This window comes from Oncorhynchus mykiss, chromosome 25, assembly GCF_057628025.1.
Source record: "Oncorhynchus mykiss isolate SJ-2025 chromosome 25, ASM5762802v1, whole genome shotgun sequence".
Classification (NCBI taxonomy): domain Eukaryota; kingdom Metazoa; phylum Chordata; class Actinopteri; order Salmoniformes; family Salmonidae; genus Oncorhynchus; species Oncorhynchus mykiss.
The window spans coordinates 93,673,312-93,687,500 of NC_143046.1; the positions used below are offsets into that span (position 1 = coordinate 93,673,312).

General features: G+C 45.8%; 1 protein-coding gene and 1 long non-coding RNA gene across 2 annotated transcripts in view; one reads left to right on the top strand and one right to left on the bottom strand.

Annotated features, from left to right (window-relative positions):
* Positions 1 to 14,189, top strand: part of asmt2 (acetylserotonin O-methyltransferase 2) — an 86,115-nt gene that overhangs the window by 69,014 nt on the left and 2,912 nt on the right. The window contains exons 7-8 of the mRNA XM_036962707.2: positions 3,896 to 4,033; positions 4,109 to 4,231. Of these exons, the coding sequence (XP_036818602.1) occupies positions 3,896 to 4,033; positions 4,109 to 4,231 (261 nt within the window). The remainder of the gene's footprint in view (positions 1 to 3,895; positions 4,034 to 4,108; positions 4,232 to 14,189) is intronic.
* Positions 1 to 14,189, bottom strand: part of LOC149972175 (uncharacterized) — an 86,082-nt gene that overhangs the window by 26,806 nt on the left and 45,087 nt on the right. The gene's annotated exons all lie outside the window — the stretch shown is intronic.

A 14,189-nucleotide genomic window follows, 5' to 3' on the forward strand; every position in this document is an offset into this window, starting at 1 on the left:
TTGTGTGGTGGTGGTGATATTGTGTGGTGGTGATATTGTGTGGTGGTGATATTGTGTGGTGGTGATATTGTGTGGTGGTGGTGGTGATATTGTGTGGTGGTGGTGATATTGTGTGGTGGTGGTGATATTGTGTGGTGGTGGTGATATTGTGTGGTGGTGGTGGTGATATTGTGTGGTGGTGGTGATATTGTGTGTTGGTGATATTGTGTGGTGATGGTGATATTGTGTGGTGATGGTGATATTGTGTGGTGGTGATATTGTGTGGTGGTGGTGGTGATATTGTGTGGTGGTGGTGATATTGTGTGGTGGTGGTGATATTGTGTGGTGGTGGTGATATTGTGTGGTGGTGGTGGTGATATTGTGTGGTGGTGGTGATATTGTGTGGTGGTGATATTGTGTGGTGATGGTGATATTGTGTGGTGATGGTGATATTGTGTGGTGGTGGTGGTGATATTGTGTAGTGTTGGTGATATTGTGTGGTGGTGGTGATATTGTGTGGTGGTGGTGATATTGTGTGGTGGTGGTGGTGATATTGTGTGGTGGTGATATTGTGTTGTTGTGGTGATATTGTGTGGTGGTGGTGGTGGTGGTGATATTGTGTGGTGGTGATATTGTGTGGTGTTTTGATATTGTGTGGTGGTGGTGATATTGTGTGGTGGTGGTGATATTGTGTGGTGGTGGTGATATTGTGTAGTGTTGGTGATATTGTGTGGTGGTGGTGATATTGTGTGGTGGTGGTGATATTGTGTGGTGGTGGTGATATTGTGTGGTGGTGGTGATATTGTGTGGTGGTGGTGATATTGTGTAGTGTTGGTGATATTGTGTGGTGGTGATATTGTGTGGTGGTGGTGATATTGTGTGGTGGTGGTGGTGATATTGTGTGGTGGTGATATTGTGTTGTTGTGGTGATATTGTGTGGTGGTGGTGGTGATATTGTGTGGTGGTGATATTGTGTGGTGGTGGTGATATTGTGTGGTGGTGATAATGTGTGGTGGTGGTGGTGATATTGTGTGGTGGTGGTGATATTGTGTGGTGATGGTGATATTGTGTGGTGGTGATATTGTGTGGTGGTGATATTGTGTGGTGATGGTGATATTGTGTGGTGATGGTGATATTGTGTGGTGGTGATATTGTGTGGTGGTGATATTGTGTGGTGGTGATATTGTGTGGTGGTGATATTGTGTGGTGGTGGTGATATTGTGTGGTGGTGATATTGTGTGGTGGTGGTGGTGATATTGTGTGGTGATGGTGATATTGTGTGGTGGTGGTGATATTGTGTGGTGTTGGTGATATTGTGTGGTGGTGTTGATATTGTGTGGTGGTGGTGATATTGTGTGTTGGTGATATTGTGTTGTGGTGATGGTGATATTGTGTGGTGATGGTGATATTGTGTGGTGGTGATATTGTGTGGTGTTGGTGATATTGTGTGGTGGTGGTGATATTGTGTCGTGGTGATATTGTGTGGTGGTGGTGATATTGTGTGGTGGTGGTGATATTGTGTGGTGGTGGTGATATTGTGTCGTGGTGATATTGTGTGGTGGTGGTGATATTGTGTGGTGGTGGTGATATTGTGTGGTGTTGGTGATATTGTGTGGTGGTGGTGATATTGTGTGGTGGTGGTGATATTGTGTGGTGGTGATATTGTTTGGTGGTGATATTGTGTGGTGGTGGTGATATTGTGTGGTGGTGGTGGTGATATTGTGTGGTGGTGATATTGTGTGGTGGTGGTGATATTGTGTGGTGGTGATATTGTGTGGTGGTGGTGATATTGTGTGGTGGTGATATTGTGTGGTGGTGGTGGTGATATTGTGTGGTGGTGGTGATATTGTGTGGTGGTGATATTGTGTGGTGATGGTGATATTGTGTGGTGATGGTGATATTGTGTGGTGGTGGTGATATTGTGTGGTGGTGGTGATATTGTGTGGTGGTGGTGATATTGTGTGGTGGTGGTGGTGATATTGTGTGGTGGTGATATTGTGTTGTTGTGGTGATATTGTGTGGTGGTGGTGGTGGTGGTGATATTATGTGGTGGTGATATTGTGTGGTGTTTTGATATTGTGTGGTGGTGGTGATATTGTGTGGTGGTGGTGATATTGTGTGGTGGTGGTGATATTGTGTAGTGTTGGTGATATTGTGTGGTGGTGGTGATATTGTGTGGTGGTGGTGATATTGTGTGGTGGTGGTGATATTGTGTGGTGGTGGTTATATTGTGTGGTGGTGGTGATATTGTGTAGTGTTGGTGATATTGTGTGGTGGTGATATTGTGTGGTGGTGGTGATATTGTGTGGTGGTGGTGGTGATATTGTGTGGTGGTGATATTGTGTTGTTGTGGTGATATTGTGTGGTGGTGGTGGTGATATTGTGTGGTGGTGATATTGTGTGGTGGTGGTGATATTGTGTGGTGGTGATAATGTGTGGTGGTGGTGGTGATATTGTGTGGTGGTGGTGATATTGTGTGGTGATGGTGATATTGTGTGGTGGTGATATTGTGTGGTGGTGATATTGTGTGGTGATGGTGATATTGTGTGGTGATGGTGATATTGTGTGGTGGTGATATTGTGTGGTGGTGATATTGTGTGGTGGTGATATTGTGTGGTGGTGATATTGTGTGGTGGTGGTGATATTGTGTGGTGGTGATATTGTGTGGTGGTGGTGGTGATATTGTGTGGTGATGGTGATATTGTGTGGTGGTGGTGATATTGTGTGGTGTTGGTGATATTGTGTGGTGGTGTTGATATTGTGTGGTGGTGGTGATATTGTGTGGTGGTGGTGATATTGTGTGTTGGTGATATTGTGTTGTGGTGGTGATATTGTGTGGTGATGGTGATATTGTGTGGTGGTGATATTGTGTGGTGTTGGTGATATTGTGTGGTGGTGGTGATATTGTGTCGTGGTGATATTGTGTGGTGGTGGTGATATTGTGTGGTGGTGGTGATATTGTGTGGTGGTGGTGGTATTGTGTCGTGGTGATATTGTGTGGTGGTGGTGATATTGTGTGGTGGTGGTGATATTGTGTGGTGTTGGTGATATTGTGTGGTGGTGGTGATATTGTGTGGTGGTGGTGATATTGTGTGGTGGTGGTGATATTGTGTGGTGGTGATATTGTTTGGTGGTGATATTGTGTGGTGGTGGTGATATTGTGTGGTGGTGGTGGTGATATTGTGTGGTGGTGATATTGTGTGGTGGTGGTGATATTGTGTGGTGGTGATATTGTGTGGTGGTGGTGATATTGTGTGGTGGTGATATTGTGTGGTGGTGGTGGTGATATTGTGTGGTGGTGGTGGTGATATTGTGTGGTGGTGGTGATATTGTGTGGTGGTGGTGATATTGTGTGGTGGTGATATTGTGTGGTGATGGTGATATTGTGTGGTGATGGTGATATTGTGTGGTGGTGATATTGTGTGGTGGTGGTGGTGATATTGTGTGGTGGTGGTGATATTGTGTGGTGGTGGTGATATTGTGTGGTGGTGGTGGTGATATTGTGTGGTGGTGGTGGTGGTGATATTGTGTGGTGGTGGTGATATTGTGTGGTGGTGGTGGTGATATTGTGTGGTGGTGGTGATATTGTGTGGTGGTGGTGATATTGTGTGGTGGTGGTGATATTGTGTTGTGTTGGTGATATTGTGTGGTGGTGGTGATATTGTGTGGTGGTGGTGATATTGTGTGGTGGTGGTGGTGATATTGTGTGGTGGTGGTGGTGGTGGTGATATTGTGTGGTGGTGATATTGTGTGGTGGTGGTGATATTGTGTGGTGGTGATATTGTGTGGTGGTGATGTGTGGTGGTGGTGGTGATATTGTGTGGTGGTGGTGATATTGTGTGGTGGTGATATTGTGTGGTGGTGGTGATATTGTGTGGTGGTGATAATGTGTGGTGGTGTTGTTGGCCTGTTGCAGGTTGTTCGGGGGCTCTGGCCAGGGAGCTGTCCAAGGCCTACCCCTCCTCCTCTGTCACTGTGCTGGACCTTCCTACAGTCATCCAGACAGCCAGACAGCACTTCTCTGAACAGGACGATACCATCGTGTTTCAGGAGGGTGAGCATCGTTAACCCTCCTAACCTCAACACCTCAGATGATCAGTCGGTATAAATGAATGATGTTGTTTTGTAGGAGACTTCTTTGGTGGAGACATCCCTCCAGCTGATCTGTACATCTTGGCCAGAATCCTCCATGACTGGAAGGAAGATAAATGTGTTCAGCTGCTGAAGAAGATCCATGCATGTTGTCAACCAGGTGAGTGTTTTATGTTGTCAACCAGGTGAGTGTTTTATGTTGTCAACCAGGTGAGTGTTTTATGTTGTCAACCAGGTGAGTGTTTTATGTTGTCAACCAGGTGAGTGTTTTATGTTGTCAACCAGGTGAGTGTTTCATAATGTCAACCAGTTGAGTTCCATGTTCAAATAAAATAAAATTCAGATCAAATTGTATTGGTCACATACACATGGGTAGCAGATTTTAATGCGAGTGTAGCGAAATGCTTGTGCTTCTGGTTCCGACAGCGCAGAAATATCTAACAACAATTCCCCAACAACTACCTAATACACACAAATCTAAAAGGGGGGAATGAAAATATGTACATATAAATATATGGATGAGCGATGTCCGAGTGGCATAGGCAAGATGCAACTAGATGGTATAAAATACAGTATATACTGTACATATGAAATGAGTAATGTAAGATATGTAAACATTGTTAAAGTGGTATTATTTAAAGTGGCATTGTTTAAAGTGACTAGTGATCCATTTATTAAAGTGGCATTGGTTAACGTAACTAGTGATCCATTTGTTAAAGTGGCCAGTGTTTGGGTCTCCATGTAGGCAGCAGCCTCTCTGAGTTAGTGGTGGCTGTTTAACAGTCTGATGGCCGTGAGATAGAAGCTGTTTTTCAGTCTCTCGGTCCCAGCTTTGATGCACTTGTACTGACCTCGCCTTCTGGATGATAGCGCTGTGAACAGGCAGTGGTTCGAGTGGTTGTTGTCCTTGATGATCTTTTCGGCCTTTCTGTGACATCGGGTGCTGTAGGTGTCATGGAGGGCAGGTAGTTTGCCCTCCCGTTATGCAGACCCGGACCACCCTCTGGAGAGCCTTGCGGTTGAGGGCGGAGCAGTTGCTGTATCAGGCTGTGACCGACAGGATGCTCTCTATTGTGGAACTGTAGAAGTTAGTCAGGGTTTTGGGTGAAAAGCCACATTTCTTCAGCCTCCTGAGTTCTGTGTGGGTGGACCATTTCAGTTTGTCGTTGATGTATACGCCAAGGAACTTAAAACTTTCCACCTTCTCCACTGCTGTCCATTCGATGTGGATAGGGGGGTGCTCCCTCTGCTGTTTCCTGAAGTCCACAATCAACTCCTTTGTTTTGTTGACATTGAGTGAGAGGTTGTTTTCCTGACACCACACTCCGAGTGCCCTCACCTCCTCCCTGTAGTCTGACTCGTCGTTGTTGGTAATCAAGCCTACCACTGTAGTGTCGTCTGCAAACTTGATGATTGAGTCGGAGGCGTGCATGGCCACCAGTGGGTGGGTGGGTGAACAGGGAGTACAGGAGAGGGCTGAGAACTCACCCTTGTGGGGCCCCAGTGTTGAGGATCAACTGGGTGGAGATGTTGTTTCCTACCCTCACCACCTTGGGGCGGCCCGTCAGAAAGTCCAGGACCCAATTTCACAGGGCGGATTTGAGGCCCAGGACCTCCAGCTTGATGATGAGCTTGGAGGGTAGTATGGTGTTGAATGCTGAGCTGTAGTCAATGAACAGAATTCTTACATAGGTATTCTTCTTGTCCAGATGGGATAGGGCAGTGTGCAGTGTGATGGCGATTGCATCGTCTGTGGACCTGTTAGGGCAGGATGCAAACTGAAGTGGGTCTAGGGTGGCTGGTAAGGTGGAGGTGATATGATCCTTGACTAGTCTCTCAAAGCACTTAATAATGACAGAAGTGAGTGCTACGGGGCGATAGTCATTTAGTTCAGTTATCTTTGCCTTCTTGTGTACAGGAACAATGGTGGCCATCTTGAAGCATGTGGGGACAGCAGACTGGGATAGGGAGCGATTGAATATGTCCGTAAACACACCAGTCAGCTGGTCTGTGCATGCTCTGAGGACGCAGCTAGGTATGCCGTTTGGGCCAGCAGCCTTGCGAGGGTTAACATGTTTAAAAGTTTTACTCAAGTTGGTGACGGAGACGGAGAGGGGGGGTGGGATGCGCAGTTTTTGTTAGCCGGCCGCGACAGTGGCACTGTATTATCCTCAAAGCGGGCAAGGAAGGTGTCCGTGATGTGGCTGGTTCTCTTTTTGTAGTCCATGATTTCCTGTAGACCCTGCCACATATGTCTTGTGTCTGAGCCGTTGAATTGCAACTCCACTTTGTCCCTGTACTGGCATTTTGCTTGTTTGATTGCCTTGCAGAGGGAATAACTACACTGTTTATATTCAGCCATATTCTCAGAGCTCTTTCCGTGGTTGAATGCGGAGGTTCACGCTTTCAGTTTGCACAAATGCCGCCATCCATCCACGGTTTCTGGTTAGAGTATGTTTTAATAGTCACAGTGGGTACAACATCTCCAATGCTCTTCCTTATAAATTCACTCACAGAGTCAGCGTATATGTCAATGTTATTCTCTGAGGCTGACCGGGAACATATCCCAGTCCGCGTGATGAAAACAATCTTGAAGCGTGGATTCCAATTGGTCAGACCAGCGTTGAATGGTTCTAGTCACTGGTACATCCTGTTTGAGTTTCTGCCTATAAGACGGTAGGAGCAAGATGGAGTCATGGTTGGATTTGCCGAAGGGAGGGTGGGGAAGGGCTTTGTATGCATTGCAGAAGTTAGAGTAGCAGTGGTCTAGTGTATTACCCCCCGTGCGTAGTGAAATCAATATGCTGATATAATTTATGTAGCCTTGTTCTCAAATTTGCTTTATTAAAATCTCCAGCTACGATAAATGCAGCCTCAGGATATAAGGTTTCCAGTTTATATAGAGTCCAGTGAAGTTACTTTAGGGCCATCTTGGTGTCTGCTTTAGGGGGAATGTACACAGCTGTGATGATAAATTACGAGAATTCTCTTAGAAGGTAATATGGCCGGCATTTGATTGTGAGGAATTCGAAGCCGGGTGAGTAGAAGAACTTGAATTCCTGTCTGTTGTTATGATTACACCATGAGTTGTTACACCCCCCGCCCGGTGTTATCTCTGTTGGCACGATGCATGGAGAACCCCGGTGGCTGAACCGATTCCGACAGCATATCCCAAGAGAGCTATGTTTCCGTGAAACAGAGAATGTTACAATCTCTGATGTCGCTTTGGAAGGCAACCGTTGCTCGAATTTCGTCTACCTTGTTGTCAAGAGACTGGACATTGGCAAGTAGTATGCTAGGGAGCGGTGGGCAATGTGCACATCTACGGAGTCTGACCAGGAGGCTGCTCCATCTGCCCCTTCTGCGGCGCCATTGTCTTGGGTTGGCTACTGGGATTAGATCCATTGTCCTGGGTGGTTGTCGAAACAGAGGATCCGCTTCGGGAAAGTCGTATTCCTGGTCGTAATGTTGGTAAGTTGACGTTGCTCTCATAACCAATAGTTATTCCCGGCTGTTTGTAATAAGACTTAAAATATCCTGGGGTTACAATGTAAGCAATAATACATACAAAAACACAATACTGGTAGTTTCCTAAGGACTCGAAGCGAGGTGATCATCTCTGTCGGCGCCATCTTTTATAGTGGGGGTGCAGGAAAATAGGAAAAATACAGAGAGCTCAAGAGATGCTGAGAATAAATACTGTAATGCTTCACAACCTTTTCCCGAGACAAAATTTAAATTTGGTGTATATCATTGTACTGCAAGAAATACTTAATTCCGCAGGAGTTCATTTCATATCAGACTACATGTGAGTCCAAATTTCATGTACTATTCCATTTAACCCATCTCAAGTTCAAAGGTGTGGAGTATCATTTCAACTTTCTCATTTGTTGTTAATGTGAGAATAGTAGATTAGTCTTTCACAATATCACAGTCTTTCACATTAATACTCAAAGTAAATTATCCTTATAAATTGTATTCTGTGTGAGATTTTAAAGTAATCAGTTCAAGGACATATACGTCTGGTGTATTAGAAGCAATTATTGGTACTATGATTGTCTACAAAATATTTGTTTATTTACACGAAGATTGACCGTCAAGATAGACATTTTTCCATTCGCTATGATGTGGGATCCTGTTTTCTGCTAACAATGCCAACAGTACCACTGTACAATCTCCTGGTGTTGTGCCCTTAACCCCCATAATGGCTTTCCCTCAACGGACACTGCACTGCTGCTGACTCTGTGTCAACTTGGGTTGAGAAAGGAGAAGATACATTTCCCTTCTAACCCATGGACAATAAAGTTGTATTCTATTCCACTTTGGAGTCATTTATCCAGCATATTGTCCATCAAGAGGGCTGGACAGCCCCGACAACACAAGCTAGCTCCCCTCGTAGTCTACTCCAGGAACAATATGTATGCGGTCTAGCATTATTGTCTGAAAAAAAAACCCACATTAGACTCCCCTGAACAGGCATTTGTTGAAATACAACAGCTCAAAGTTGATCAAATCACATTTTATTGGTCACATACACCTATTTAGCATGGACAGGAAGGGGAACTCTGTTGTCCTGGAAAGGAATAGCAAGAGGGCCATGCGACATGTTTCTTTTGTGAAACTGTGGATACAACCACAGTCAGGACAATGGACTATAAATGACAGACACTGACCAGGCAGAGCCTGACACACTGCCTAGAACCTGACGAGGCCATTCAACCACAGCCTCGACCTCTAGAGACTCAGACAACAAGTTGTGCATCTGAAGGACTATGTTAGATAGACGTGTTGCCATAATGGATCAGAATAATCTTCGGCACAGTCTAAATGTCAGGGCAGTCTACCCCATCACAGAAAAGTTCCAGAAATGTAACCAGTGTTATCAAATCATATTGGTCACATACACATATTTAGCAGATGTTATTGCAGGTGTATTGAAATGCTTGTGTTTATAGCTCCAACAGTGCAGTAGTATCTAAAAATTCACAACAACACACATCTAAAAATAAAATAATGGAATTAAGAAATGTATAAATATTAGGAGGAGCAATGTCGGAATGGCATTGACTAAAATGCAGTAGATTAGAATACAGTATATACATGTGAAATGAGTAAAGCAGTATGTAAACATTATTAAAGTGGCCAGTGATTCCATTATTATACTGGGCAGCAGCCTCTACGGTGCAGGGTTGAGTAAACCCAGCTTTGATGCACCTGTACTGACCTCGCCTTCTGGATGATAGTGGGGTGAACAGGCAGTGGCTCGGGTGGTTGATGTCCTTGATAATCTTTATGGCCTTCCTGTGACATCAGGTGCTGTAGGTGTCCTGGGGGGCAGGTAGTTTGCCCCCGGTGATGCGTTGGGCACACCGCACCACCCTCTGGAGAGCTCTGCAGTTGTGGGCGGTGCAGTTGCCATACCAGGCGGTGGTACAGTCCAACAGGATGCTCTCATTTGTGCATCTGTAAATCTAAATGTTCTGCCCTTGTAAAGTACCATTAATTATAACAAAATGACCAAATGTATCGTTCACACAATTCAACAAGTGGTAAGTTATTTTTCACAAGAATTGCTACACCTCTTCTTCTGGATGTAAATGATGAGAAAAACACATGACCCCCCTTGTTGTAATTTCAGGTGCTCCTTATCATCCAAATGAGTTTCTTGCAACAGGGCGATATCAATATATATATATTTTTTAAAGACAGTAGTTTCTTCCTTTTAATGGGGTTATGGCTCCCTCTAATGTTCCATGTACATACACTCAGTCTGTTACCTGCCATTGCACTTTGACCAATCAATATCCAGACTGAATCCTACTGTAAACATGGGGTGGTACCTTTTCCCATGTGTTGAACTCTCCTCAATCTCACCGAGCATAAACAAACAATATGAACCCTGAACCCGAACTATACTAAACCCAAAAATTAAACGTTCAAAGATCCAAAAGGGGGTTTCCCACTAGCTAACATGCAGGGGATTTCAACTTTCCAATGTAGACTCTTAAGTCTGCATTGCCACTCAACAGCCTCATCCTTTAAATATATGGACATGAAAATCAATAGAAGAAGATCCACCTAAAACCAAGCCTGGGCACCAATATGGATTCACACACATCTCAGTCTGAGCTACAGTGGCAGTTACTTTAGCAAGAAAAATAATAAAGATACGAATATCACTGAACCGGAGTACGTGAGAACTCACCCCACTGCTTCATGATCAGATTCAAATAAAAAGTTATCCTATGCTGCGGGGGTGCAGCTTAATGTTATTTACCCAAGAGAGTCAATAAACGCAGCAGCCTCTTCAGGTGTGTAGAGTTTTTTTAGGTGATCCGTTGACCATAACCTTCAATGTGGCTGGGTACAACAGTAGTCCATCTTCACTCTCTTGAGTCTATTCCTCACCTCATCAAACGCTTTGAATAATCATTGAAGAATGAGACCTTTGGACCTTTACGTTGACTACCATCAGAGCCGATGTTTCTAGCCGTGTCCATGACGCGCTACTTGTCGGTGAAGTTGTGGAACTTTATACCCACCGGCTGTGGGCGCTGGTTGGGACTGGGTATCGGTGCTTGAGAGCGATGGGCTCTGTCCAGCTTCACATGACCTGCCTTAGTGTCCATTTGTAGGTAGCCAGGGATCCATTCCTCAAATTTTTTTACAGAACGTGTCCCTCCAGTGTTTTCCGGGAGTCCCACAACACGGATATTTAATCTGCGTCCTCGATTATCCAAGTTGTCATTGTGCTCTGCCATTTCACGCACCTGTTTCTCAAGTGCCTTTATCTTAGTGTCTATTGATGTAGTTGAAGTTTCCACAGTAGCAATTCTTCCTTCCACCTCATCAACATGCTTGACAACCCTCTGTAGTTCAGCTGAATGGCCCGCTATTGCTTCCAAGACCGTTCCTTTCTTAACATCGATGACTTTAGTAATGTTATACGTCCTCCTTTGAATCACCAGTTCCATTGTGCCTGGATCCGCAGTGGTGTTAGCTTCGCTAACGTTAGCTAGCTCCTCCTGCACATCTACAGGGATGGTGGTTTTGGTCGAGTTCTTTGTAGTTCTGCTGGGCATGTTGTCGGAAATTTTTGAGAAGTAGCCATCTAGACTCATTGTAGGATAACTTATTTAGCAAATTCTACCACTTTTTCAACCTACAAAATGTATGTAGAAAGAGATGTATGAATGCCACGGGAGCTCGCTGAAACAGGGTGTTCTCTCTATGGCGCCATTTTGTCCCCCGCTCGCCAAATATTTATATATTCTTAATTCCATTCCTTTTCTTTAGATTTGTGTGTATTGTTGTGAAATTGTTAAATATTACTGTTAGATATTACTGCACTGTTAGAGATGGAAACACAAGCATTTCGCTACACATGCAATAACATCTGCTAAACATGTGTATGTAACAAATAACATTTGATTTAATCTGATAACTAGCTATAAAAGGATTCAATTTCCCTGGGTTCTGCATTAGACTCAGACCTATACAGAGCTAATATCTGTTGTTCTGGTCAGCAGTGAGCCCTCCTGATTAATATCTGTTGTTCTGGTCAGCAGTGAGCCTGCCCGATCCCATGTGTTGTTCTGGTCAGCGGTGAGCCTGCTCGATCCCATGTGTTGTTCTGGTCAGCAGTGAGCCTGTCCGATCCCATGTGTTGTTCTGGTCAGCAGTGAGCCCTCCTGATTAATATCTGTTGTTCTGGTCAGCAGTGAGCCTGCCCGATCCCATGTGTTGTTCTGGTCAGCAGTGAGCCTGTCCGATCCCATGTGTTGTTCTGGTCAGCAGTGAGCCCTCCTGATTAATATCTGTTGTTCTGGTCAGCAGTGAGCCTGCCTGATCCCATGTGTTGTTCTGGTCAGCGGTGAGCCTGCCCGATCCCATGTGTTGTTCTGGTCAGCAGTGAGCCCTCCTGATCCCATGTGTTGTTCTGGTCAGCAGTGAGCCTGTCCGATCCCATGTGTTGTTCTGGTCAGCAGTGAGCCTGCCTGATCCCATGTGTTGTTCTGGTCAGCAGTGAGCCTGTCCGATCCCATGTGTTGTTCTGGTCAGCAGTGAGCCTGCCTGATCCCATGTGTTGTTCTGGTCAGCAGTGAGCCTGTCCGATCCCATGTGTTGTTCTGGTCAGCAGTGAGCCCTCCTGATCCCATGTGTTGTTCTGGTCAGCAGTGAGCCCTCCTGATCCCATGTGTTGTTCTGGTCAGCAGTGAGCCTGCCTGATCCCATGTGTTGTTCTGGTCAGCAGTGAGCCTGCCTGATCCCATGTGTTGTTCTGGTCAGCAGTGAGCCTGCTTGATCCCATGTGTTGTTCTGGTCAGCAGTGAGCCTGTCCGATCCCATGTGTTGTTCTGGTCAGCAGTGAGCCCTCCTGATCTCATGTGTTGTTCTGGTCAGCAGTCAGCCTGCCTGATCCCATGTGTTGTTCTGGTCAGCAGTGAGCCTGCCTGATCCCATGTGTTGTTCTGGTCAGCAGTGAGCCTGCCTGATCCCATGTGTTGTTCTGGTCAGCAGTGAGCCTGCCCGATCCCATGTGTTGTTCTGGTCAGCAGTGAGCCCTCCTGATCCCATGTGTTGTTCTGGTCAGCAGTGAGCCTGCCTGATCCCATGTGTTGTTCTGGTCAGCAGTGAGCCTGCTCGATCCCATGTGTTGTTCTGGTCAGCGGTGAGCCTGCCCGATCCCATGTGTTGTTCTGGTCAGCAGTGAGCCTGCTCGATCCCATGCGTTGTTCTGGTCAGCAGTGAGCCCTCCTGATCCCATGTGTTGTTCTGGTCAGCAGTGAGCCTGCCCAATCCCATGTGTTGTTCTGGTCAGCAGTGAGCCCTCCTGATCCCATGTGTTGTTCTGGTCAGCGGTGAGCCCTCCTGATCCCATGTGTTGTTCTGGTCAGCAGTGAGTCTGCCCGATCCCTTGTGTTGTTCTGGTCAGCGGTGAGCCTGTCCGATCCCATGTGTTGTTCTGGTCAGCAGTGAGCCCTCCTGATTAATATCTGTTGTTCTGGTCAGCAGTGAGCCCTCCTGATCCCATGTGTTGTTCTGGTCAGCGGTGAACCTGCCCGATCCCATCTGTTGTTCTGGTCAGCGGTGAGCCTGTCCGATCCCATGTGTTGTTCTGGTCAGCAGTGAGCCTGTCCGATCCCATGTGTTGTTCTGGTCAGCAGTGAGCCTGCCCGATCCCATGTGTTGTTCTGGTCAGCAGTGAGCCTGCCCGATCCCATGTGTTGTAAATTATTTGTAATTTATTTTTTTACTTATTTTGTTCATAATGTTGCTGCTACCGTATTTTATGACCGAAAATATATTTTGGACCTCAGAACAGAGATTACTCACCTCGAACTGGAAGATGTTTTCTTTGACGAGTCCGACGCGAGGGATATACTGTTTTCTACTGTTTTCTGGGGAACAGGCCCAAATCCCTGTCATTTGCGTGAAGAAAAGACAGCGAAAAAGGGGGCGGAGGTCGGGCTGCCTTCTGAGAATTAGTTGGCGAGTGAGTAAACCCCACTGCCATCCGTTCTATTGGCCAATGTTCCAATCATTGGAAAATAAAATGGATGATCAATGACCAAGATTATCCTGTCAACGGGACATTAAAAACTAATATCTTAGGTTTCACCGAGTCGTGGCTGAATTATGACACGGACAATATAAAGCTGATGGGATTTTTCATGCACCGGCAGGACAGAGAAGCTATGCCTGGTAAGACATGGCTTTGAGGAGTATACCACCTCAGTCATTGGCTTCATCAATAAGTGCATTGATGATGTCGTCCCCGCAGTGACTGTACGTACATATCCCAACTAGAAGCCATAGATTACAGGCAACATCCGCATCTAGCTAAAGGCTAGAGCTGCAGCTTTCAAGGAGCGAGACACTATTCCGGACGCTTATAAGATATCCCGCTATGCCCTCAGACGAACCATTAAAAAAGCAAAGCGTCAGTACAGGATTAAGATTTAATCATACTAGACAGGCTCTGAAACTCGTTGGATGTGGCAGGGCTTGAAAACTATTACGGACTACAAAGGGAAACCCAGACGCGAGCTGCCCAGTGACGTGAGCCTACAAGATGAGCTAAATGCCTTTTATGCTCGCTTCGAGGCAAGCAACAC